The 23,648-nt window shown below is 38.1% G+C and overlaps 2 protein-coding genes and 1 long non-coding RNA gene across 3 annotated transcripts; all 3 read right to left on the reverse strand.

Moving 5' to 3' along the window:
• Positions 1-1,809: 1,809 nt before the first annotated feature.
• LOC112184633 (LRR receptor-like serine/threonine-protein kinase IOS1) lies at positions 1,810-5,711 on the reverse strand. Its single transcript, XM_024322884.2, has 12 exons — positions 5,592-5,711; positions 5,023-5,501; positions 4,771-4,909; positions 4,605-4,676; positions 4,377-4,448; positions 4,205-4,285; positions 3,731-3,888; positions 3,267-3,493; positions 3,047-3,173; positions 2,810-2,872; positions 2,523-2,712; positions 1,810-2,337 (listed from the first exon to the last, which is right to left on the reverse strand). The coding sequence occupies exons 2-12, from the start codon at positions 5,486-5,488 to the stop codon at positions 1,917-1,919; spliced, it is 2,016 nt and encodes a 671-aa protein (XP_024178652.2). The 5' UTR covers positions 5,489-5,501; positions 5,592-5,711; the 3' UTR covers positions 1,810-1,916.
• Positions 5,712-5,894: 183 nt separating this feature from the next.
• LOC121051150 lies at positions 5,895-7,146 on the reverse strand. Its single transcript, XR_005805280.1, has 3 exons — positions 7,027-7,146; positions 6,236-6,420; positions 5,895-6,140 (listed from the first exon to the last, which is right to left on the reverse strand). It is a non-coding gene; the product is annotated as an uncharacterized LOC121051150 (long non-coding RNA).
• Positions 7,147-9,941: 2,795 nt separating this feature from the next.
• Positions 9,942-14,029, reverse strand: LOC112184634 (LRR receptor-like serine/threonine-protein kinase IOS1). Its single transcript, XM_040513493.1, has 13 exons — positions 13,898-14,029; positions 13,249-13,798; positions 12,696-13,177; positions 12,456-12,594; positions 12,287-12,358; positions 12,080-12,151; positions 11,907-11,987; positions 11,519-11,670; positions 11,125-11,348; positions 10,901-11,027; positions 10,754-10,816; positions 10,494-10,683; positions 9,942-10,362 (listed from the first exon to the last, which is right to left on the reverse strand). Exons 1-13 carry the CDS (start codon positions 13,980-13,982, stop codon positions 9,942-9,944), a joined length of 2,658 nt encoding a protein of 885 aa, XP_040369427.1. The 5' UTR covers positions 13,983-14,029.
• Between the last annotated feature and the right edge of the window lie 9,619 nt (positions 14,030-23,648).

A 23,648-nucleotide genomic window follows, 5' to 3' on the forward strand; every position in this document is an offset into this window, starting at 1 on the left:
TTGAAATTGGGTAATGATCATTTCCCCTTTAAAATTTGACAATAAAATTTTGTTTTCTCTTTTTGTTTGTTTGTCTTGTTTTGATACTTTGTTGAAATTAATGTTGTTTCTAAAAAAAAAAAGAGTATGAATTAGTATTTCATTTATGAAAAAGAAGAGTGACTGTTAGGGTTTCTCAAAATTTCTCTTCTTTCCGTCCGGTGACGCTGTCGTCAGACGGGACTTGTTGGCCCATTGGGTTTATTGGCCGTGTCTTTGGTAAAGAGGATCAGAGCAGATGGGAGGGGAGATCAAGGCGACTGGGGAGTCGTGGTTCTACCTTTGTTGGTCGGGTTTGGGATCGAAGTGGATTGGTGTAGCGGCTGGACCGTCATGGTTGCAGGGTTGGCGGCGTGGAGATGTATCGCTGGGCCAGAGACGGAATGAAGGAGATGAGCTCGTGGAGGCAGGGTTAGGACCCGGATCGGACTAACCCAATTTGGGTAGGGTTACGTGATATATTACAATCTAATGTTTGGAAGGTTTGGTGCCTCTCCACGGCGTGACAGGGAAGGTGGAAGATTGATCATGGCAGTGCAGCGGATGTAGTCGGGTGGAGCAGAGGGCGGTCAATCAGGTGGCAGTAATGGGGTTGGGCCGGGCATTACTGGTGGGTAGCGGTCTTCTGATCTCTAGGGTTGGTGCTTGGGCTTAGGCCCTCTATTTGGGCCTTGGTTGGGCTATGTTTTTTATTATAGTCTGTAGCTTTATTTACTTTAGTTGTTTATTTTTGTCTCGCCTTTGGCGTGTAATAAGTCCGTGCATGTATTTTGTAGGGTTAGTCGGGTTTAATGCTTGTGTATGCACTCTAAGTGCCTTGTTTGATCTAGTGAGGCAATGATCCATTCTGATTAAATGGTCGCAACCTCCTAGTGGCCAGATGAAACTAAGTGTCGTCGGATTTACTTTCCGGTAGCCACATAATGGGAAAACTGTGATATTGGTAATTATGCTTCATTGTAATCGAGTTATCTGTCCAGTATGTCACCGCTATGTCAAAGTAAATAGAGTAGCTAGTAGAACACTCTCTCCTAGTTGGTGCATGGTTAAATTTATTCATTTTGTAGAGACTTCTGATATGATTTCAGGACGTACTCTAGATGCTTATTGTAATCAGGAGTTTAGGCCTAATGTCTCACCCTTATATTCGACAGTTTCATTAATTACGGCTTAAGGATAGCTGCACCAGCCCTTTATTAAAAAAAATAAAAATAAATAAATAAGTAATTGAAACACCGGCGGATCAATTTAGGATTTTGTTTCGGCGTCCACAACATTACTTGCAGCTCAAATATTCATAAGCCCCAGTCTTTGGAAAATGAGTTTTCAGTCCCAGTGTCCCACACACTTCAAAGAAAATTGAAGCACAAGTATATGGAGCACGAGCTTATATAAGTTTCGGGGTTATGGCGTCCATAACATTACTTGAAGCTCACATATTCGAAAGCCCGTGTGTTTTGAAAATGAGTTTTCAGTCCCACACACTTCAAAAAATTGAAGCACAAGTATATGGAGCACGAGCTTAGAGAAGTTTCAGGGGTTAAGTTAGCCAAGATTAGAAATCCCAAAAAGGTGGTTCACCTACCATATTTTAAAAGACGAGAGTAATTGAGCAAACAGCAGAAGTCTTGTTCAGAATCGAAAAGGAAAACCACGCAGTACCATAATCATCGGTGAAGGATAAGAAATGGGAACCAAATTTATCAAAGTTCTTGCATATGCACAAAAGGATGCACCTTCTGACTATGAGATAGTTGCAATCTACACAGTATCAATATTACACAGAGATCTAAGGATTTTAACAAGGGCTAATCTGAAGGTTTGAAATATCAAATTCCAATTCCCATTATTTTACATAAGATTAATTACTACAACGGCTATCTAACTGAGGGACGTAGCATAGTGATTGAATAACCGTTATGAGACACAATCTGAAAGGAATTCCCTAGTTCAGTTTCATAGCTGTCCTGGTTTCTTTGAGACAGTTGTGTTTCCAGACACTGCTTCAGTTCTCCAACAACTCTACTCATGGTTGGCCTTTTATTGGTCTCTGGAGAGACACATGCCATTGCTATTTCCACTACTTTCCAGGCAGAGCTGACATTGAATATTCCTTTTAACCTCTGATCCACAATGGTGTCAATGTCTCCTTTTGGAATGATTGATCCAACCCATTCATTGATGGCAATTCTCTCTCGTGTCCTCGAAACAGCAGGTCTACCTGTGATAATCTCCAGCAGTACAATCCCAAAGCTATAGACGTCACTCTTCTCATTGAACCTATTTAGTTGTTTATACCTTCAAGCCAACCATGCAACTCAAGTTTAGTTGAGAAATAAATGTGATGAAGAGAGGCTTCAGATCAGTTCGGATCAATGCTCTGGGAAATGATTTGATGCAGGTCACATATTCATAAGATAAGCTTGAGATTTCATTATGAAAGAATGAATCATAATAGAACCGTAGTATGACATATTACTTACTCGGGTGCTAGGTAGCCAGGGGTTCCAGCAACACCTGTAACTATATGAGTTCCATCGCCTGCAGGGAAATTTCTAGAGAGGCCGAAATCAGAGAGTTTGGCTTGGAAATTTTCTGATAGCAAGATGTTTGTTGTTTTCACATCCCTATGGATCATAGGAGGTTTACAACCATAGTGTAGATACTCCAATCCTGCATTTCAAATATTCAATTGATTTCACATTTTAGACAGAAGGAAATCAGATGGTAGCTAAGACATGAGTTGGAATATTGCCAACTATTTGCTTACCTTGTGCAGCGTCTGTTGCTACTTGAAGTCTACCGTCCCAAGTCAAGACATTTGAACTCTTATCTACATCCATAAAAACACAGAATAGCTAAAGCCTCCACAATCATAATGTTTGAGCAGAGTGTAGAATTTACTTAAAAAAATTATATCTCTAGTGTATAAAACTCAAAGCCCTGAAAATTTATTGGAGGACTGAGAATTTGCTAGTGACTAATTTCGATATTGCAGCTACCAAACCTGAAAGATATTCTTGTAAGTTTCCCCTGGCCATGTACTCATAAACGAGTCCTTTTTTGTTTTCATCATCACAATATCCGACAAGGCTAGTCAAATTTGTATGATGAACCCTCATAAGAAGATTAACCTATAATTAAGAGTTAACAAACAAAACATCTTAGTTTACTATATACATGATTGACAAAGAATATAATGCATTTGCTTATCTTGACAAACTTGCCTCTGCGTGGAATTGTTCAAGCCCTTGACTTGATGATGACGAAAGCAGCTTGATAGCTACTTGAGTATTGTCATCTATGTAGCCATGATAAACAGTTCCAAATCCACCTTTTCCAAGAATCCTTTGTCTATTGTTAGTGATCTTGAGGATCTCTGAGTATGTGAACTGTCGTTGTGTTGGCTCAAGTTCCACTGACCCACTGCGGGGTTGTGCCCCTACGACAGCTCCTAAGATCATAATCGTAAAAAGTTGATGATGAGCATATATATATATGAAGAAAATCTTGCATTGCTACTGCTTCTCATTATTCTTATAATTTCTTTAGTTCTTGTAAGTGTTACTGCACAAATGTCTCCTATTTTTTTTGTTCTGCACAAGTGCTGATTCAGGATCTACAATTCCATCTCATATTTTTTTATTGAAATACAAAAATAAAATACAATCTATATATTGGGAAGTCTCACCATTCTGTCTTTTCCTTTTCAGGCGCCAGAAGATAATTGCTACAATTGATAAGAGGATTGAAATTCCGATGATTGACCCTATTATGGGAATAACGAAACTCTGCTTCTTCTTTTTTTTGCAAGAAACATTTCCAGATAGATTTGGATTGTCGCACAAACTGACATGAAAATGGTTGATAGCACAGGTAGTTACAATATGATCAGTTGCAGGCACAAATACTGAAATTTCATCTATAATATTAGTAGCAGATGTTTTAGTGCTGAACCATCTTCAGTTTTTGTGGAAAAACCTGAACATTTTATTTTTTCATGAAATAAGATATTTGAAAATAGAAATAACAGAAAAAAAAAAACTGATGCCTGCATCTTCATCAATCTTAAGATCATATTTTTAGAGTGAATAAACACAAATTTGAAACAACAGGCCAAAAGAATACAGAAAATTCTATGGTACAGGTTTTCAACAAAACAAACCTTAATGATAGTAAACCATTTTTTGCTCTTTCAGTAAGTTCATTTGGAACTGAGCCTGTGAGCTTGTTGTTCTCCAAGTTTCTGTAAAGGTAAAATTAAGCACTATAGCACACTTCGTAATGAAAGGGTTAAATTGCAGTTTTGCCAATATATATTTAATAACAAGACTTACATGACATTTAAATTTGACATTTGAGACAAGAAGTCCGGAATTGGTCCTGTTAAGTTGTTGTTAGATAAGTCCCTGAAATCATAAGCAGCTCGATCAGATATCAACCAGCTAAATGAAATTCTGCCAAACGCAACTCTGACAATAATCACAATATTATGTTGTCTACCTAGGCAGTTATTTTGGTAACTCATTAACGTTGACGACAATAAGACATATTTTTGTACTTACAAAGTCTGTATCATTGCGAGATTGGATATAGAAGCATCTATTTCCCCTGTTAATCCACTCGATGACAAGTCCCTGCAGATTGCATGTTCCAGTACTTACAGTTTACAAAGGCGTATGTACTGCAATATAAATTTTCAGTAATTTTTTGGAAAACATATAAACTTACAAGTATATGATTCTCGGTGAATCATTTGGAGAATAGCTACAGTTGAGACCTTTCCATGAGTAATTCTTTGGGAAACATGGATCTCCTTGCCAATTCTTCTCAATTTTATATGCTACTTTGATATTTGTGATTGCGTTAACTAGTATTTTCAGAATCAGACAGAAAATGTATCAAATCAATGAAATACGTATGTACATATGCACTTAACAGATAGCAATGAATTTAGGCTAGTGTAAGGGAATAATTACTAACCATCATCTTGGTTTGTTTCTTGTTCTGAGAATTCTTTTACTGTATAAATCTCGATGGCATTAAGGATAGGTTGAAGGTCAGAGTTGCCAGCTCCCTTTATGACTGAAAAGTTGTATTGTCCTCCACTCATTGCCTTAGTGCTCCAAACAGTAAATGTCTTCAAGTAACCAGGAGCAAATGGTCCATAAAACAGTTCTCCGTTCATGGTAATTTCAAGCTGTCTAGACTGGTTAGCTGAGAGTTCTTCAATTTCTGCAAAGTGCATGTAAACATAATATTCTGCATTTTTATAAGCAGGCAGCCAGAAGAAACTCAAGTCATCAGTTGCAAGTTTCGGCGTGGCAGCAGTACGCATAACATCAGATGCTGGCTGGTAAAAGTCGTTTTGATTGAGGTCAATGGTCGATGCGGTACTTAATTGTGTCCAATCTTCTCGGCTATGACTGTACCAGAATCGATCATGCATATCGAATGGATACCTATTAAAAGATCATATAACTTCCATTAGTATTCATCTCCGACATGTAAATTGATCAACAGTGGATCAATATATGTAAATATCTCATCACCTATATGCAGTTAGATTAGGTGCTATTTGACCAGTGTCAAGTCGTGTATCAAGTGCCAAGGACCCTGTTTGTGTTTGATAAGTACTATACGGCAAAGGCCTCAGTTCTATTGTTGATATAAATGGAACCCCGGAGCCTTTTCCACAACACAAATATGTAGATAGTTTCTCTTAGCTGGGACATAATGTATGAGCTCCTTGTTTGTGATACTGAATGCATCTTCCAGACTGACCGAGTCCCACAAATTAGGTCCAAGATGTAGTTCAAACTCTGGCAATTTGTTTTCTCCATCATAGTTCCCATAAAAGAAACTGGCTCTGATCAAGTATCTGGTGCCACTTTTAACATTTATTTTGTAGCAGTTCCTGGTTCCTTGAGGAAAACTCCTAAGAGACCAGTAAGGCTGTTGGTAGCCGTTTCTGTTTTCAGGCAATACCAACTTTCTTTCACCAGTGTCTATGAAGGTTGCATCTGAAATGTAGTCGATGGTTGTTTTCTTTTCAGAATAGGTGGAATTCTCCGCAAGGCCGCAATCTATGCTGATGAAGCCTGAGATAGAGACATTTAGATAAACTTACATATCATATACAACATGATAATTTTTTTTTGGAAGAATTTGTGACATAACAGCAAAGTTAACATACCTGTTTGATCCTGCGCATGAACTAAGAGCATAAGAGCAAAACCAGCAAGCAGTGGAACCAGGAATTGCTTGAAAATCCCTGACATTGTTGTACTTTGGGAAACAAGACACGGATTAATTTGTTTTTGATCAATGTCCTTTTATATGCGCAATGCTGTACATATTCCATTTCTTGACCTAGTAAACCTGGAAGGTGAAAGATCAGTGTTTTAGACTTTTGGTACATTACCTACCCATATACATCATATGACGACAGTTATATATGGACAAATATACTAGCTAATCATAATAGTTTAGTACAACAAGTACACAAACTGCCAATTCATACCCTGAGAAAAAAATTGCCACATGAATCACATGACAAAACAATTATATGAATTCATATATGTTGTTGGCCGGGATTCCCAGAAAACTGAATGTTGTAGGGTTTATTAATAGCCTAACATGGTACCGGAGCTTATTTTTTGAACACCGGCCGCCTGCTCCGGCCAATTCATTTTTTGTTGTTTCATGCTTTTCATCGAACACGTTCTATGCATAATCCACCTTCCCAAGACTGCCCAAAAGGAGCGAGACAGCATTTGAGATATCAAATATCATCATTGGAGGAAAGATTTTGGTTACTGATCCCAGATAAAAATCAAATATGAAGTATTAGTACTAAATTGCAAGACCACAACCAGAAGTTGTACGTGTAATGTGAATCTGAAAGCATGGACACATATAATATATATTCTTTTTTCAACATTAACAAAATTAAATAAATAAATTTCTGTTCATGTGAAAAATTACCGATTGATGTAATAGTGTATGATCAACTAGTGGCCAAAGCACAAGATACGTTGACGAATTCCAGTTGCTGGTCGATCAAATTATTATATTTGATACCGATCTGTTTGCAATTGCAAGTAGAGTTCGCTGAAAGGTTCACTACGACTAGATTATCCATGACTTTGGTTGGGATGATGGGATTGAAAGGTTCATTATTAATAATTTACCACATGATTAACTATTTTTTCTTTGTGACTAAGTTGTTAAAACCCGGCCCATACGTATTACTTACTAAAAATAATGAATAATTTGTCATCAACATCTTAAGTGGATGGTTAATTAAGTTGGTCTTTCCATGGAGGAAAAGATCGTACGTGCTGTCGTTATGTACTATGGCCCTTAGGTCAAGTTGCATGGATAAGGTGAGTATGGAGATATAATATGCTCTCTACTACCGAAAGCAACAAGCTCGAAATACTTTAAAATTTGTAAAGGAGAGACAAAGTAAGATGTTCAATAAAATGTCTCAAAACAACGTACAATTTATAGAGTAAGAGAAGGCTGACACACATGGTTGATTTCATAACCTTTTGTCGTTCCCCATATCTTTTGAGAAATTGAAGGACGATATCATTTCTAGGACAAAAGTTGTTATGTACAGGGTATTAGTGTACATTCTTTATAAGGATACATTTTTTTTTTTTGAAGAATAGATAATTTTATTACTTATTCATGGCTAGAAGGCACGTACATCATAAGTTGTCTCACACTAAAAGTTCTAGAAGGCACAAGCCGCCAAAAAAATGACAAATAACCCTCATTGTAAACAAAAACGCATAATTAACATGCCTAGCCAAATGAAACAAAACCCAAAACTATCTAAATTCATGCCATAGCAACTCTAATCGCCTAGAGACCTCAATTGCTGTACAACTAGAGAAGCTAAACTTAAATAGCGCCAGACTCTAAATCAAATGCTAGGCACAGAAGCAAGAAACTTAAAGTTTCCCCTTGCCCTTATCTTTAGGGCCAACAACCTAAGTAGTAGTAGCAGAAGGATAGGTGAGGCGTAATGGAGTCATTCCCACCTTCTTTTGAGAGCGAGAATTCTTATTCTTGCTTCCAAGTGGTCTACCCACTTTCTTCTTCAAAGTCACAAGAGCAACATCATCATCAACTTCAACCAAACCAAGAACATCAGTATGAAGAGTAAGGAGCTTACCACCCAGAATAGTTTTGAACTTCTTTGAAGAAGGAAAGCATGCTTCCTGCCAGCCTCTTTTCTTGTAGGTCAGTGTCTTCTTCTGCTCGGTTTGCACGACAGTTCTAGGGGCAGCAGATACCTCTTTTGTTCCGGAACCAGATGACACCTCCTAGGCTGCCACGGTGGTCTCAACCTGCAGCACGGTCTCTTGGTCCATGACCTCAAGCTTTGCCGTGGTTTGCATGGTATCCTAAGTTGAAACAGGCTCAGAAGTCGAGCGCTCCAATCGTCAAATGACAAGCCTCTTCTTTTTTAGCAAGGAAGAAGAGGGTTTGGGTAAGTCCAGACCAGCCTGAGCCAAGAAAGAGAAGGCACCGCCTGTAGTAGAGGGGCCGCCACCAAACTTCAAAACCCTAGAAGCAGATATGGCAGCATTGGGTTCCTCACACTTAGCCCCTGAGTAAGTAACCAGTCCACATTAATAACATCTACCCTTAAGATGTTCAAATTGAAACTGTAGTAGAGGCTCAATGCCAGAAAAATCTGACGCTCAAGAAGAACTGGTTTGGAGATGTCATGAGAGAAAAAAATGCGAATGATACTTTTCTGAAATTCTTTCGCATCATAATTCAGATATCCACCCAAAAGATTTCAGATGAGTATGAAGTTATCGGGTTCTTCATAGAGAGGATGGATGCCAGAAACCCTAACCCAGATCTTGACGTGCTTCATGGGGACCTCAGCACTGGGGAGAACGCCATCATACTTCTCCAGACAAACCGAAGCCCAATCAAAACACCAAACACCACCCCTAAGCACCTTGTTCCGATCCCGGACCGAGTCAAAAGAGAACAAGAAGCGGTTATCAGCCCGTTCTTGTACCCTGAAATCTTTTTCCACCATCCAAGTCCGGAGGAAGTGTGATTTGAAAGCAATAGAATCGACCGGCTTACGGGTGAGGGGTTTCTCGAGAAGAAAAGACTGGGAAGACCTGCGCACAGGTTCTCCTCAAATCTTTCCAAGATCTGGGCCATTACCCCCTTCAGCAAGTGCCAGAGAGGCAGCAAAACTGGAGGTGACAACATCAATGGAAGCCATTGAGGAATGGAGTAGTTGAGGCAAGGGAAAAAGACGGCAAAAGTCGTCGACGATATTGCTAGGGTTTTGAGAGAGAGAGTTGCTAGAGAAAAAATCTCCTAGTTATGAGGTTTATTATATTTCAGCAAGGAAGATGATAAATGGAACGTCTTTATAAGGATAGTTTTTTGTGCATATACTTGATTTAGTCACTCTTCTTTTAGCTATAGAAAATATCAAAAGGGAAACACTAAATCCAAACCACTGTTGTGACCTGACCTTCGCAATGATAATTTGGGTTTCACAACTAAAACCAATTGATAACGGTTGGAGTTAACCTAAATCCTTATAAGCCCATAAATAAGGGTATATTTTTCCAATGTGAGAGTTTTGTTTTTGTTTTCACATTCTCAAAACGCAAATGGTCCAAAGTCCGAACTAGTCTAGTCTAGGGTGCACATCTAGCTAGTCAGCCTCCTTTCTAAAAAATATGCATTTATGTGAACAGGAATATAGGACTTGATTGCAGTTCATGCATGCATAATACAATACAAAGAGTTCATAGGAGGGACTAAAAGTCCTGCAGGGTCGAATTGTGACATTCCAATCCTCATTATTTTATCGACATAGGTACTACTACTACCACCTCGATCTACTACCTAACTGATGGACGTAGCATTCTGATAGAATCATTTAGAGACACCATCTCAACTGGTTCTCCTAATTCAGTTTCATATTCCATCTGCTTTTTCTGAGACAGTTCTTCCGTAGCCATGCACTCCTTCAGTTCCATCAGTACCTGACTCATCATTGGCCTTTTGGTGGCGTTTGGAGACACGCATGCCATTGCTATCTCCACAACTTTCCAGACGGAGTTGACATTGAAATTTCTCTCTAATCTCGGATCAACAATACTGTTAATGTCACCCTGCGCAAGCATGAAACCAACCCATTGGCTAATGTGAATCCTCTCAAGCGTTCCTGTTATAACAGGTCGACTTGTGATAATCTCCAACAGCACAATCCCAAAGCTATAAGTATCACTTTTCTCGTTTAACCTGCTTGTTAAGTAGTACCTGAAGTAAAGCCAAACCATGTTCCTCATATATATCATATTGATTTCGCTAGTTTCAACGTCCATTTGAAGTTTCAAAAGTAAGGATTTACCCCATGATGTGAAATTTAAAAACAATCCACAACTACTTACTCAGGGTCAAGATACCCGGGAGTTCCAGCAACAACTGTCGATATATGAGTCCCACCATCTGTAGGGAAATTTCTGGATAGGCCAAAATCAGATACTTTGGCTTGGAAGTTCTCAGTTAACAAGATGTTTGCTGATTTCACATCCCTGTGAATTATAGGTGGCTTACAACCATAGTGCAGATACTCCAATCCTGCATTCCAAAATTCATCAGAAAAATAATTTTCTTAACACAATAAAAAAGTAAACAAAGAGCTGCTGACCTTGTGCGGCATCTGCTGCTATTCTAAGCCTATCTTCCCAGCCCAAAATATTTGTACTGCTATCTACATCATTAGAAATAAAAGGATCTTGATCAGACAAGAAATGCAGAACTTTAGACCTTAGTATTTTCAATTACAGCTAGAAACCTGAAAGATGTTCTTGTAAGTTTCCATTGGCCATGTACTCATAGACGAGCCCCATATTGTTTTCATCATTGCAATATCCAACAAGGCTTGTCAAGTTCGTGTGATGAACTCTCAAAAGAAGATTAACCTGTAAATTATGAGGCCATAAACAGAAAAGTTTTAGTAGTTAATATATGCATAATTGAGCTAAAAAAGACTGCATTTGGTTATCCTGATAAACATGCCTCTGCATGAAATTCTTGGAACCCTTGAATTGATGATGGAGAAAGCATCTTGACAGCTACTTGAAGTTTGTCAATATATCCATGGTAAACTGTTCCAAATCCACCTTTTCCAAGAGTCCTCTCCAAATTGTTAGTGAACTTGAGGATCTCACAGTATGTAAACTGTCGGTTTTTTTGCTCCAGTTCCAGTGACGGAAAGTGGGGTTTTTCATATATGGCAGCTCCTGGAATCAACATGATCATTACTAGTTTAATGTGCATATATGCCTTAAGCTTTTACAAGAGTCATTGACAGTATGACTATATATCTCCTAGAATCTTGAGAGTTTTTAAGTACTATCATTTTTATGGCCGCAGAACAAAAAGAAGCTTCATACAAATTTGGAATTCTTACCATCTTCTCTTTTTCTTTTCAAGCACCAGCAGATTACTGCTACAGATAAGAGGCAAAAAATTCCAACGACGGATCCTACTATGGGTATAATGAAATTGTTCTTCTTCTTTTTGCAAGAAGAATTTCCAGATAGATTTGGATTTCCACACAAACTGCCATCAAAATGTTACAGAAAGAATAGTATTAGATTTTGAATATTACAAATTCCATTTACTATTACCAGCAGATATCAAAGTTTTCAACAATCCATTTTGAAGAGGAATATCTGATCATGCATCTTGTCAATCACTCAAATTTTAGCAATAGTTTTCAGGTGAGTCATTAAACATTAAATTTGAAGCAGGTCCTAGAAACACAGAATGAAGGTCACATTTTGTACAAAGTACACCTTAATGATAGTAAACCATTCCTCCTTCTTTCAATAAGTCCGACTGGAACTGAGCCTGTGAGCTTGTTGTTCTCCAAGTTTCTGCAAAAGCAATTAACAAAATTGTAGCACCAAAGTTGTATTTAAGAATTTGCAGTGTTGCCCCATATATAATAAACAATATTATGACTTACATGATGGTTAAGTTTGGTAGCTGAGACAAAAAATCTGGAAGTGGTCCTGTTAAGTTGTTGTTTGATAGATCCCTGAGTCATAAGCAGCTCGACTCATATAAGTTTAACTGATAGACTTGTATATATATACAACAAGCCAAAAAAAAAAAAAAAAAGAAAGTGGAACTCATTAGTTTGATATACAACAAGCCACATATATATGCTTACAAAGACTGTATCATTGATAGATTGGATAAAGAAAGAGCTGTCTCCCCAGTTAATTCACTCGAGGACAAGTCCCTGCAGATGGTATGTTCCGTAGATTAATTCACCAAGACTTAAGTACTGCAACTAAAATATAGATTGAGTAATGTTTTTCGAAGACAAGTATACTTACAATGATATGATTCTTGGGGACTCATTTGTAGGATAGCTACATTTTAGACCTTCCCATAAGTAGTTCTTGGGGGAACATGGATCTCCTTGCCAATTCTTCTCAATGGTATAGGTTGACTTAATGTTTGTGATTGCATCAACTAATAGTTTAATCAAGTAGGAAATGTAATCAAAACAAATGAAACACAGACACTTAATTGATAGGACGAAGTCGGAGCTTGGCAAGTGATGAATGACTTACCATCTTCTTGTTTCGTTTCTATTTGTAAGAATTCTTTTAGCTGGTAGATCTCGATTCCATTGAGGATGGGTTGAAGGACGGAGTTCCCATCTGGGTTTGAGATTGAAAAATTATATTTTCCTCCAGTCAAAGCTTTAGTACTCAAAACCGTTGTGGTGTCGAAGAAATTAGGAACAAATGGCCCATAGTAGTGCTCTCCATTCCAAGTAATATCAAGCTGTCTAGACTGGTTGGCTTGGAGCTCTACAACTTCTGAAAAGTGCATGTATAAATAAAATTCTGCACTTGGATCAGTAGGCAGCCAGTAGAAACTCAAGTTATCACTTTCAAGTTTCGGTGTGGCAGCTGTACGCATTACAATAGATGGTGGGTTGTAATCATTATCAGGTGCAGACTTGAATGTGGTGGATAAGGTACTAATTTGTGTCCAATCACTTTGGGCATAGTTATGCCACAATCGATCATGAATATCAACTGGAAACCTACATAGAGATTAACAAATCATCATATAATCATATTTAGCTATAATTTGATCATTAGTACGTGCACTCACCTATATTCTGTATAATTCGATGGTGATTGACCAGTGTCAAGCCGCACATAAAGTCCTAAGGACCCTGTTTCTGTTTGATAAGTTGTATATGGCAAAGGCCTCAGTTCTATTTTTGATATAAATGGAACCCCGGAGCCTGTATCCACAACACAAACATGTAGATAGCTTCTCTTAGCTGGGACAAAATGTATGAGCTCCTTGCTTGTGGAACTGGATGCATCTTCCAGACTGACCAAGTCCCACAAATTAGATCCAAGATGTAGTTCAAACTCTGGCAATTTGTTTTCTCCATCATAGTTCCCATAAAAGAAACTGGCTCTGATCAAGTATCTGGTGCCACTTTTAACATTTATTTTGTAGCAGTTCCTGGTTCCTTGAGGAAAGCTCCTAAGAGACCAGTAAGGTTGTTGGTAGCCGTTTCTGTTTTCAGGCAATACCAACTTTCTTTCACCAGTGTCTATGAAGGTTGCATCTGAAATGTAGTCGATGGTTGTTATCTTTTCAGAATAGGTGGAATTCTCCGCAAGGCCGCAATCTATGCTGATGAAGCCTGAGATAGAGACATTTAGATGCACTTACATATCATATACAACATGATAATTTTTTTTTTTTGGGAAGAATTTGTGACATAACAGCAAAGTTAACATACCTGTTTGATCCTGCGCATGAACTAAGAGCATAAGAGCAAAACCAGCAAGCAGTGGAGCCAGGAATTGCTTGAAAATCCCTGACATTGTTGTACTTTGGGAAACTAGACACGGATTAATTTGTTTTTGATCAATGTCCTTTTATATGCGCAATGCTGTACATATTCCATTTCTTGACCTAGAAAACCTGGAAGGTGAAAGATCAGTGTTTTAGACTTTTGGTACATTGCCTACCCATATACATCATATGACGACTGTTATGGACAAATATACTAACTAATCATAATAGTTTAGTACAACAAGTACACATACTACCAATTCATACCCTGAGAAAAAAATTGCCACATGAATCACATGACAAAACAATTATATGAATTCATATATGTTGTTGGCCGGGATCCCCAGAAAACTGAATGTTGTAGGGTTTATTAATAGCTAGCCTAACATGGTACCGGAGCTTATTTTTTGAACACTGGCCGCCTGCTCCGGCCAATTCATGTTTTGTTATTTCATGCTTTTCATCGAACACGTTCTATGCATAATCCACCTTCCCAAGACTACCCAAAAGGAGCGAGACAGCATTTGTGATATCAAATATCATCATTGGAGGAAAGATTTTGGTTACTGATCCCAGATAAAAATCAAATATGAAGTATTAGTACTAAATTGCAAGACCACAACCAGAAGTTGTACGTGTAATGTGAATCTGAAAGCATGGACATATATATATATATATATATATATATTCTTTTTTCAACATTAACAAAATTAAATAAATAAATTTCTGTTCATGTGGAAAAATTACCCATTGATGTAATAGTGTATGATCAACTAGTGGCCAAAGCACAAGATAAGTTGACGAATTCCAGTTGCTGGTCGATCAAATATATTTATATACCGATCTGTTTGCAATTGCAAGTAGAGTTCGCTGAAAGGTTCACTACGACTAGATTATCCATGACTTTGGTTGGGTTGATGGGATTGAAAGATTCATTACTAATAATTGGTATTTTTTCTTTGTGACGTCTAATAAGTTGTTAAAACCCCATACGTATTACTTCCTAAAAATAATGAATAATTTGTCATCAACATCTTAAGTGGATGGTTAATTAAGTTGGTCTTTCCATGGACGAAGAGATCGTACTTAGATCAAGTTGCATGGATAAGGTGAGTATGGAGATATAATATGCTCTCTACTACGAAAGCAACAAGCTATGAATACTTAAAAATTTGTACAGGAGAGACTAAGTAAGATGTTCAATGAAATGTCTCAAAACAACGTACAATTTATAGAGTAAGAGAAGGCTGACACACATGGTTGATTTCATAACCTTTTGACGTTCCCCATATCTTTTGAGAAATTGAAGGACAATATCATTTCTAGGAGACTATCTAGGACAAAAGTTGTTATGTACAGGGTATTAGTGTACATTCTTTATAAGGATACTTTTTTTTTTTCGAAGAATAAATAATTTCATTACTTATCCATGACCAGAAGGCACGTACATCATAAGTTGTCTCACACTAAAAGTTCTAGAAGGCACAAGCCGCCAAACAAATGACAAATAACCCTCATTGTAAACAAAAACACACAATTAACATGCCTAGTGTTTGCCTCAAAATCGTCTCGGCCGAATGAGGGCCGAGGGACTTGTGGTTGTATCGTCCTTCTGAAATTGCGAGGGCGTGCCAACTCGCTGTCGAATGGCCAAGCGAGGTTTATGATTTGAATGGTGCGTGATCTGACTTCTTTCAAATGATTGTAGGCCGAGGAAGGAACCCTCTTGGCCGTTAGGTTCTGATGCCTCTATTGCAAGGACTTCGGTTATGTGTCAATCCTGACCGGGATCTTCTATCACGTTCACTTCTTGGGTAAACTCAAAGGTTCGGGTGACAAGCAAGAGATCTATTTGGTGAAGGTACTCACAAATCAAGGTGAAGACGAAGGTGAAGTGGACTCGGTTGTCAAAACGTTGTGAGATGATATATGTGTGAATGGCAAATCGCATCAATCCAATCCGGACTGGCCGAAAGAGATCAATGGATGATAATTCTATATTACGAACTACTTCTAAGTGCGAAAAGTAAAGTACATATAAAATAAAGAACAAGAAAGTAAAGTGCTTGAGTGTAACGACTGAAATAAAAGTAAGAAACTAAAAATGAAAACAAGTTATGAAAGTTGAATAGAAGGCAAAGCACCTATGAAAGAGTAAGAGAAAAGTTTGAGTAAAAGTTGTATATTGATTTGTTTGTGTGGTGCATTGATGCGCTGGTAGCAAGCGCATAATTTAACCCTGAAAATATCGTTAGTAGTATAAGTAAGTAGGGATCGTTCTATTCCGGGGATTGAGGGTACACCTGTAATTGTGTAACAAATAAAGAAAAGTATTATTTACAGAAATAAAATAAAGAATAAATATATACAAGTGAACAAAAATAAGGGGGGGGGTTTAAGAATTAAAGAATTGAAAATTAAAATAAAGAAAATATAAAAACACATGTACAAGAATGAAACATAAGAAACAAAGATTAAACCCTAGTTTATCATTGAATTCGAATTAACCCTACATTGTTCTTCCAAGTCATGTGAAAAGAGTTGATCATGTGAAACATTCGAAAGCAAACGATTTCCCATATTTTACTTTTCAATGCTAATTAATCTAAGTGAAAGCACATAGACTAATCCTATCAAACATGTAATCAAGCCCTAGAAAGCTAGTCAATCATGACATGTTCAACGCATGAAACACATAGAAAGGCTATCAACTCAAGTGTACAACTTAGTATGAATAAGTTCACCTAATTGCAATCCTCTTCAATTGAATTCGATTTTTGTCCAAAACCTTTACTACTTTGATTCAAGTTTACACAAAACGAAAAGTCGATTTCATGTTCTTAAACCTGGCACCATTCATATCAAAACCCTAAGTGTTTCGAACCACATAAGATTAAAATACAAAAGATATCTATAAAGCAAATTCAATCGAACAATCACACATAAGCAACTTTGGAATCACAACATAAGAATCGAAATTCTTTATTCAATCATAAAATTTCAGAATATAAACCTTGTTCAAACATAAATGTCAACTAAAAACAATTCTCACGAAACTAAGCAAGATTACAAAGAAAAAGGTTGAATTATACCGTGAGATGGAGATGGGGATGAAGGATGAAACGTTATGGATTCTTGAATCTCGAAAGCAAGCTTCAAGGTGGAGGATGGATGATGATGCTCACGGCTCCTTCTTCTTCTTCTTCTCCCTTGCTTGAAACGTTGAATGCACTAGAGGATGGAGAGAAAATGGAAAGGAAATGGAGAGACAAAGAAGATGGAATGGATGAAGGAATTGGTTTTAGAATGAGAGGAGAAGGTGTTTATATACGGAAGAAAAAGAAGAGTGAAATGATGAGTGGGAGAAAAATAATGAAAGTGGAGTATGAAAGTGATTTGTAGAATATGGAAAAGAAAGAGAAATGATGAAATGAAAGCAAAGCATGAAGGTGCAGCAACATAGAAGTGATGATGATCTATTAAAGAGATTGTAGAAAAAATATATCCAAGGAAAAAGAGAAAAGCATCTAGCTTTCTTCATGTGGGTAGGAAACATGAATATGTGGTGTTGAGCTGTTTTCAGGTCAGTTTCTGCCCCTTTATTCCTTCAATTATTTCTCCATCAAAACTTCATATTGGGCCTCCGATTTCTTCATATCAAATGTTCCTCTATGAGTGTAGATCATCCTGACAAATTTTCAGAGCTTCAATCCATGTGGTTGGGCCGGAAATGCTGCTGGACCTCTTACAGGTCCAGTTTTCCGGTTTTGCTTCTGTAGAAAATTGGGCTGATTGTTTGAAGGCCTTCCACTCATATTTTGCTCTGGCACTCTTCATAAGAAATGATCCTTTGGGTGTCTAGAATGGATCTGGAAGGTTTCAGCTCATTTGAAGTTCATTTGGTCAGGCGGCCGCTCCTTCTTCTTTGCTTGGCTTGGTTTCTCCTAGCCGGAGTAGGAATATGTGTAAAATTGATCTTTGAGTACATTTCCATTTTCATCTACTCCAATGTACCTTCATCTTTGCTCCCCTTGGTGTTCGCAAGCTCCTCTTTCCATTTATGAGTTCATTTCCACTTTTTAGCTCGGAGGACCTGAAAATAGAAACTAATAAGAAAAATAGAAACTTTCCTAAACTGAAAAATGGCAACTTTCCTAAACTGAAAATGGAAACTTACTAAAAATGATAAATAGAAACTACAAAAATATAAACTTTCTACAAATAGGAACTTTCCCAATCAAAGAATGAAAACTTTCCTAAACAGGGTTTTAATAAGGAAATAACGCAAGAAATGTAGGGAAAAGCAAGTAAAACGTCGCATTAAATTTCGATTCTTATGTTGTGATTCCAAAGTTGCTTATGTGTGATTGTTCTATTGAATTTGATTTATAGATATCTTTTGTATTTTAATCTTATGTGGTTCGAAACACTTAGGGTTTTGATATGAATGGTGCTAGGTTTAAGAACATGAAATCGACTTTTCGTTTTGTGTAAACTTGAATCAAAGTAGTAAAGGTTTTGGACAAAAATCGAATTCAATTGAAGAGGATTGCAATTAGGTGAACTTATTCATACTAAGTTGTACACTTGAGTTGATAGCCTTTCTATGTGTTTCCACAGGCGGCCGCTCCTTCTTCTTTGCTTGGCTTGGTTTCTCCTAGCCGGAGTAGGAATATGTGTAAAATTGATCTTTTAGTACATTTCCATTTTCATCTACTCCAATGTACCTTCATCTTTGCTCCCCTTGGTGTTCGCAAGCTCCTCTTTCCATTTATGAGTTCATTTCCACTTTTTAGCTCGGAGGTCCTGAAAATAGAAACTAATAAGAAAAATAGAAACTTTCCTAAACTGAAAAATGGCAACTTTCCTAAACTGAAAATGGAAACTTACTAAAAATGATAAATAGAAATTACAAAAATATAAACTTTCTACAAATAGGAACTTTCCCAATCAAAGAATGAAAACTTTCCTAAACAGGGTTTTAATAAGGAAATAACGCAAGAAATGTAGGGAAAAGCAAGTAAAACGTCGCATTAAAATGCTCCTATCATGCATGACCCTTTACAATGAGTTACAAGGTGCTATATATACAAATCAAAAACCTAGGCTAACTTGCTCTCTAAGACGTGGAATTCAAGTAGGAATCATCTTCCTTTTTTGGGTTGATTCATCCATAAATGTTATGATTCGGCTGATATCTGGAATCTTCACAATTGAAATCCTTAATTGATTTGAACTCTTTCCTCATGAGGATTCCTTCCTTGAACGGACTCCTTGGCCGATGTTTGTCAGTTGGACTTGGCCGAGCATATCTAAGCTCCTTCTCGGCCCATCTGCGTAGTCACTCATTTGAACTTGGATTTTCCAACCATGTAACCAACCGTGTGATCCAATTTCATCATCTTTTGGGTCGTTCGACCCAAAATCTCAAACCTCAGCCGAGTGATTGAATGATGTTTTTATCTCAGACTCAAAACTCTAATCTCGGTCGAGTGACCGAACAACGCCCAGTCATACGACTCAAAACTATAATCTCGATCGAGTGACCGAGAAACTCTGATTTAGGTCAACACCTCCATTTCGGCCGTATGACCTAAATTTTATATTCTCGGTCGACCTAATGCTTATTTGACTAATTTCCTCATCTCAGCTGAATGACCAATTAATTTCATTCTCTGCCGAATTATCGAGTGACTTCATTCTTGGCCCTTACTTAATCTCAGCCAAAATTCTCTCTCATTCAATAGCGAGAGCTTAGTAGGTCGACGTGCAAAAAATAAGTGCAAACATAGCCCCCCTAGTCTCATGAGCATTGGCTCTCAAGCCAAGTGGTTATGAGACTTAAATAAAAGAATAATACCTTAAGACAACTCGGTCATGTGACCGAGAAACTTGGTCGAGTCATACAGAACTTGAAAATTCGATTGAAAATTCGACCGAGACATCCAAGACATCCAAGATTTGAGAATTTGGTCGTCCGGGTTGTGGAACATAAAGACTGCCATGTTGACCCATCATCTCAAACATGATTTTTTGCAACCCACAACTTGGTTCGTAATGTTTTGTTGTTTGATCCAAAGGTCGGCCATAATGCCATGCTCAATCTTTTTTTTTTTTTTCGCTTGATCGAAAGCTCGGTCATTATATTATACTCAATCTCTATCCAAAGCATTATCCCATTCAAAAGGGACACCCAAATAGGAGCTCGGTCGTGCATTAACCAACACTTTGAGAACTTGAAAATTTGGCTGACACTTAAAAAACTCGGCTGAGTCATCTTTATTTTGGTTGTGTAACCCAATGTCTCCTTGCTCGTCGAAGCTGAATGATTACCTATCCTCATTCTCAGTCGAAACTTTACTTTGGTCGTGGTCTGGTTTTTTGCCATGTGCCTTTTTTTGCATGTGTGCACACATTCACAATTTCTCACTGAGGTTTAAATGAGACACACATACACACACATATGAGCTCCATGCGTTTCTTGTCTTCAAAAATGTAGTTGAAGTACTCACTTCAGCCAACCACTTCTTTCACTTGGATGATTATCAAGTTTAGACTCGTTTTGGCTGCTGTGATTTTAGTCTTTCTCCTTATCTCGAGGCTTAGAAGGAATTTGAAGCCGGTGAGAAATGAGAAGTGAGGATGATGAAATCCGCAAACACACAGATTTTGACTAGCTTCATAAACTGAAGACTTCTTTGGTTGAAGGGAAGCATAAGGTGAATGTTCTGAAGGTGAAGATGGATGATCTTAAGGGGTAATTAGCCGTAGCTGAAAAACAAATTAAAACTATCTCGACCTCCATCTGAAACATGACCTTGCCATGCGTATTTCTATTGTGTCCTCAGCCAAGTCTTGTGATAATAAGAGACTTCTTGAAGCGGAAAGTTAATCACGGCATGCAAGGTTTGGAAAATGATAGAGAAGCCATTGAGTTTTGATATTTTACTCGGCCGTTTGACTCATTTGTAGTGTCTAACCATCTTTATGTGTATGGTCTTGGATGACTCGGCCGTTAATTTTGTAAAGTGACTTAGCCGCTTTCTTTATACATCTCGGCCAACTAATTCATTGTCTAACTCGGCCGACCCAACTTTTGGTTAAAATTCGGCCGACATTTCTTATTTACCTCGGACGACCCAACTCTTGGTCACCTCAGTCGACGTTTATTTTTTTACTTTAACCAACCAAATTCTTGGTCGACTCGGCCGATATTTTATTTTACTTCAACCAATCAAAGTCTTGGTCGATTCGGCCGATTTTTGAATTTCGGCCAACCAAATTTTTGGTCGACTCGGCCGACTTCTAAAGCACTTCGGCCAACCCTCTTCTTATTTACTTCGGCTAACCAAAATCTTTGTCGATTCGGCCTACTTTTGAATTTCGGCCAACCAAATTTTGGTCGACTCGGCCGACTTCTAAAGTACTTCAACCGACCTAACTTTTTCCTATCTCAGCCGACACTTTCTTTTTGACTTTGGCTAACCAAATTGCTGACATTTCTTTTTTACTTCAGCCAACCAAATTCTCTATTGATTCGGCTAAGATTTCTTCTTACTTTGGCCAAACAACATCTTGGTCGATTCGGCCGACTTTTGAATTTCCGCCAACCAAATTCTTGGTCGATTCGGGCGAATTCTAAAGCACTTCGGCCGACCCAACTTTTTTTCTCTCTCGGCCGACACTTTCTTTTTTACTTTGGCCAACCAAATTTTATGGATTCGGCTGAGATTTCATCTTACTTCAGCCAAACAAAATCTTGGTCGCTTCAGCCGACTTTTGAATTTTGACCAACCAAACTCTTGGTCGATTCGGCCGAATTCTAAAGCACTTCGGCCGACCTAACTTTTTTCTATCTTGCCCAACATTTTTTTTGCCTACCTCGGCCAACCCAACTCTTGGCCACTTCGGATGAGATTTATTTTGACTTCGACCAACCGAATTCTTGCTCGACTCGGCTGACCATGCTTTTTCGCTTCGGCCAACTAAATTACTGGTCGAACTTGGCCGATATTTTATTTTACTTATCTCGGCCGACCCAACTCTTGGTTAAAACTCGGCCGACACTTCTTGTTTACCTTGGCTGACCCAAATTCTTAGTTATTAGAAGTACTTCTAATTTACCTCAGCCGACCCAAATTCTTGGCGGACTTGACCGAGTTCTAAAACACTTAGGCTAACCAAATTCTTGGATAACTTAGCCGACATTATTATTGTTATTTTTTTCTTCGGCCAACCAAACTTTCGGTCGACTTGGCTGACTTTCAACTTAATTTCGGCCAACCAAATTCTTGGTCGACTCGACCGACTTTTCTAAAGTACTTTGGCCGACCCAATTCTTGGTCACCTCGGCCGAGATTTTTTTTTTTTTTTTATATTTACCAAAACGAAAGCAAGAGAACAAAATGTAAAATTCTTGTGGCTGTTATGGAGGTGGCCAAGGATGTTTTAATTCAAACTCATAAGTTTCTTTGTTTTCAGCATTGGTTCAAGCTTCTGGAGTCCATGAAGCATCATACTCAAAACCCTTGTAGTATGTTCTTGATTTTTGGCCACTATGAGGCCGACATTTCAACCTTCAGACATGTTTCTGAATCACAAGCTTCAGCTTTTACCTCAAATTTTGTTGATTGCGATTTCTCTTGATCAGCTTTGTCTCCAACAATCATGTCAAAATGTTCAATTTCTTCAACCAATTGATCTCCGTACTCAACCACATGATTGTCTATTTCTTCCAGCGCACTTGAATGACTGATTTTGGACTCAATCTTTAGTTCAGCCAGCTGTGGAGCTTCTGGGCCGGCTTTATCTTCTACAACCGAACTAAAAATTTCCTCATCGTATTGGATAAATGGATGAGGTGGACGGGATACCATTGAAACCATATATGCATTTTGTCGTGCTCGATATTCTTCCTCGGATTTTCTCTTTCTTTTGATGGACTCTTCCTCATACTTTCGCCAATCCTCGACTAGTTTCTCTTTACGCTTTTGAAAGTATTCATCCAACTCCTCTTGGCTCTTGCGAGAGCTTTCATATAAACTTTTTGTACTCTTTTTTATTGATTCCATGATTTTCCAACAATTTTGTTGGTGATAAGAAACCAATTCAGGCCGTGGATTATTGGCCGTATATTCAGCCATTTGATTAGTCCATGTTCCGTCCACGTAACAGCCATTAAAACCATATTGAGATTGAGTCGTTGGTGTTTGTAAACTCCATGCGGCGTGACTATTCAAATCAACAAAACTATTGTACACCGCATAGCTGTATCCACCATTTACGTCATACATTGAATTAGAGCCATTTGTATTCGGCTCATAGAAACTCATTTGTAAATGTACATTAGTATCCCACCGGGCGTGCCAAAAGATGTTTTCCTCAAAATCGTCTCGGCTGAATGAGGGCTGAGGGACTTACAGTTGTATCATCCTTCTGAAATTGCGCGGGCGTGCCAACTCGCGGCCGAATGGCCAAGCGAGGTTTATGATTTGAATGGTGCATGATCTGACTTCTTTCAAATGATTGTAGGCCGAGGAAGGAACCCTCTCGGCCGTTAGGTTCTGATGCCTCTGTTGCAAGGACTTCGGTTATGCGTCAATCCTGACCGGGATCTTCTATCACGTTCACTTCTTGGGTAAACTCAAAGGTTCGGGTGACAAGCGAGAGATCTATTGGATGAAGGTACTTGCAAA

The sequence above is a fragment of the Rosa chinensis genome, chromosome 2, assembly GCF_002994745.2.
Source record: "Rosa chinensis cultivar Old Blush chromosome 2, RchiOBHm-V2, whole genome shotgun sequence".
NCBI lineage: Eukaryota > Viridiplantae > Streptophyta > Magnoliopsida > Rosales > Rosaceae > Rosa > Rosa chinensis.